The sequence below is a fragment of the Trifolium pratense genome, linkage group LG6, assembly GCF_020283565.1.
Source record: "Trifolium pratense cultivar HEN17-A07 linkage group LG6, ARS_RC_1.1, whole genome shotgun sequence".
Classification (NCBI taxonomy): domain Eukaryota; kingdom Viridiplantae; phylum Streptophyta; class Magnoliopsida; order Fabales; family Fabaceae; genus Trifolium; species Trifolium pratense.
In genome coordinates, this window is record NC_060064.1 from 29289289 (window position 1) to 29293000 (window position 3712).

The 3712-nt window shown below is 30.0% G+C and overlaps 1 protein-coding gene across 1 annotated transcript; it reads left to right on the forward strand.

Moving 5' to 3' along the window:
* Window positions 1–1724: 1724 nt before the first annotated feature.
* Window positions 1725–3314, forward strand: LOC123888900 (myb-related protein 315). Its single transcript, XM_045938062.1, has 3 exons — window positions 1725–1925; window positions 2054–2183; window positions 2410–3314. Exons 1-3 carry the CDS (start codon window positions 1793–1795, stop codon window positions 2966–2968), a joined length of 822 nt encoding a protein of 273 aa, XP_045794018.1. The 5' UTR covers window positions 1725–1792; the 3' UTR covers window positions 2969–3314.
* Window positions 3315–3712: the final 398 nt, after the last annotated feature.

A 3712-nucleotide genomic window follows, 5' to 3' on the forward strand; every position in this document is an offset into this window, starting at 1 on the left:
TGCATTTAAATCAAGATAAATTAATGATGCGAGATAATTTTTGACAGTTTTAAAGTATTAGATCTACAAGTTTTAAGACAAAAATTTTCTTATTAATATGTTTAACTAGTTCTCCCATAGCATGCATTGTTTAGCATTTTGCTAAAATTAATTCAATGAAAGGTGTTGGAAAAGAATATTCAAAGGCAGGCTCCACACATTATTAATGAAAATGACAAGTTACAAGGTTTTTACTTTTTACCCTTTGCAAAGTAAGCGAGTTTTAATTTATCTCTGCAAAAAAAAAATAGATTACCCCTTGTAATATGAAGATTTTATGGTTTACCTTTTCATGGAAAATATTGACTTAAGATCCAACAAAAATGATGATGTGGCATGATCAGTCAGGAGGTAAACCAAAACTCAATGGCAAAATGACAGAATCTTAAGTCAACATTTTCCATGAGGGGGATAAACCAGATAATTCACATTAATGCACTTCTAAAAAATAAATTTAGATTTTAAATAAATTTTACATACATCACACATGATGCAAGTATCTAACAAAACTTGAAGATATACTCCCTCCGTCCCAAAATGAATGAGTCAGTTGACCGAGACACGCGTGCCAATGCATAACTTTAGCGACTAATATCTTTAATTGTATAATAGTAAAAATTATAAAAAATTAATATTTTGAAAATACTCATCGAGACGAACGTAACAACATCTTATATGTTAATATTTATTTTTATTTATTAGTAAAAAAATATGATCAAAACAATATGTGTGAATAGTGCATATATTCAAAATGACTTACTCCCTCCGTCTCAAATTATAAGAGAAAATAAAAAAATCACACTTATTAAGAAAAAGTAAAACATTATAATTTGAAATATGTTTTTGTGGGTTTTTCTTGGAATAAGTTGCATAGGAAGATGTAAAACCAATTTTTATTGGTTGTTGTTTATTGAGAAAAGGGGAGAGAGAGAAAATTAAATGCAATTTGTATTTAATTTTATGAGAATAAGGGAAAAACATTCTTGAAAATGATTTTTTCCCTTATAATTTGGGACAAAAAAAATGGGCTTTTTTCCCTTATAATTTGGGACGGAGGGAGTATTCATTTTGGGACGGAGGGAGTTCAAGGTATAATAAATGCATTGAAGCTAGCCTTTAAAATTTTAGTATTCTATAAAAATGCATTGACCACCAACTTCATTGATTCTTGAAGTTTCCAAGTTCTTTCAAGTGAATTCATGGCTTGAATTTGACCACATATAGGCATAAATAGGGAAGGCATCTATGTAAAAAATGAAATTGTAGGTTGCCTGTTAGGACAAAATTGGCCAGCCTTTAAGGGTCCAGGGAATCCCATCAAAACTTAATATTTTAATCTTGTTTCAAAACAATTAGTACAAATAAGTGAAGATTTTGGTGACAAATAATCAAAATTAATTGTCAACGAGGGATTCTCACGTTTGGGTTCATTCCCCTAAAAAATTCTTTATTTTAGTGCAATCATTCAAATTGTCTCTAACAACAAAGGGGTGAGTATGACCAATATTTTTTTATAATATCAAAACCTTTCATAAGCTTTTTTTTTAGCTTTCAACTAAAAGTGCTTTCCGACCAATCATTAATCTCCCCCCTCTAACGACATCATGCTTATATTTAAATGTTTATATGAACTGGCAGCATCTTTACTTGAATTTCAAGTTTCTATTAAAGTGTCATTTTTTCAATGTCATTACACTTGTTAAGTGATATATTTTGATATTTTCAAAGATAGAAACTAAAGAAGTTCTAAAAAATGGGAAGACAACCATGTTGTGATAAGGTTGGTTTAAAGAGAGGACCATGGACTATTGAAGAAGATCATAAGCTTATGAGTTTTATCCTTAATAATGGTATTCATTGTTGGAGAATGGTTCCTAAACTTGCAGGTAAATTTCTAACTTAATTGCATGTTTAGTTCTTTACGTTTATTTTAAGTTTTTTCATGTTGATCATATATGTTACTGATGTCACAATAAAAAGTTGTTTTTGACTTGGTGCATTTTTGTTTTTGAAGGTCTTCTAAGATGTGGAAAAAGTTGTAGGTTGAGATGGATTAATTATTTGAGGCCAGACCTTAAGAGAGGCGATTTTACTGAAATGGAAGAGGATCAAATTATACAACTACATGCATGTCTTGGTAACAGGTATAACATATGTTTTCTAAAATTTCATTAGGGTCGAGTCAAGGGTAAGGCCAAATTTTTTTTTTGTATATACGTGGTTATTCCTCTAATTTGTTTTCTCTAGAGCCTCTTCTAATTTTAGACCTCATCTTATCTTGGGCTAGTCAAATGGTGACTTTGCGTATGCAAAGACACGGGTTTTATGACCCTAGTAATTTGTTTAACATAATGAAGCACATTTTTGTAGGTGGTCAAAGATTGCTTCGCATTTTTCAGGAAGAACGGACAATGAAATTAAGAATCATTGGAACACAAGAATCAAGAAGAAGCTTAAGTTCCTTGGTCTAGATCCTGTGAACCACAAGCCAATTGAACAAAAGCAACAAACTGATGATGATGAAAAAGACAAAACTAACCAACAACTAAATATTCCACAAGAGGTTGAAGAAAATGTAGAGAATATTAAATCCTTGGAGAATGATGTCACAAAAGAAATGACGAAAACAGAATGGAAAAAAGAAGAAAACAAAGTAACTTGGGATGATAGTGATGAACTTTTAAACAATTTTGAAATTCTATGTTCAAATTTGGATTTAGGGACATGGATGAATCAAGGCACCAACACTACTACAAATTCTGTTTCTAGTTCCTCTATCTCTTTTGATGATACTAGCCACATTTCTATTGATGAGTCCTCTTACCTTCAACAAAATTCCTTACAACATTGGGTTGATAGTATGGATTCACTTCTCTCATGGGATGGCTTCAATCCTCTTGATCAAAATATTTCATTTTTTGGAAAATAGGAATTAAATAACCTATGAATCACTGATACCAGACTCGAACATGTCGTTACTAATTTGAGGAAGTTGAAGTAATTGAATGAAATGACATATATCATTGTCGTATCAGACACACCGACACATGTTGAACACCAAACACAACTTCAATCTGAATTGGTTATGCAACATAGAAAATATTCACATCATATAAACTATCCCTTACAAACTCTCAAGCAATAAAATGTTACTATAGTAATGTATAGAACAGTGCCATTTTTATTATCCCTGCATTTTGTTTTTGGTTGAATTGATGCTTAATGTGATGATATGATTCAATATTGAATACAAATTGAATTATTTTTAATGGTTATATTTTGCTTGGATTAAGCTCCTGAACAATATGACTTAAATATTCCACCACATGTGGGGTTGAAGACTGCAGAGTTGATAAGATCATCTCTCTTTCTTGTCTCCTCTGTTCCTTTGTTTTATCAAATTAGTCACACTCATCATCATGATGAGTCCAACTTTATTTATAAATTATAAATAAATATTTTTTTGTGGTTTTTAGAATTACATGTTGGTATATTTTTAAGTTTGGAAATATACATTTTGCATTTCATTTAGTTGTATACATCGGCAAATAGCTATTTTCTTATAATTTTAACGATTAATCTTTTTAATTGTATAATATTAAAAATTATAAAAAAATTATATTTTGAAAATATTCATCAAAAAAACTTCAATAACATCTTATATGCTAATATT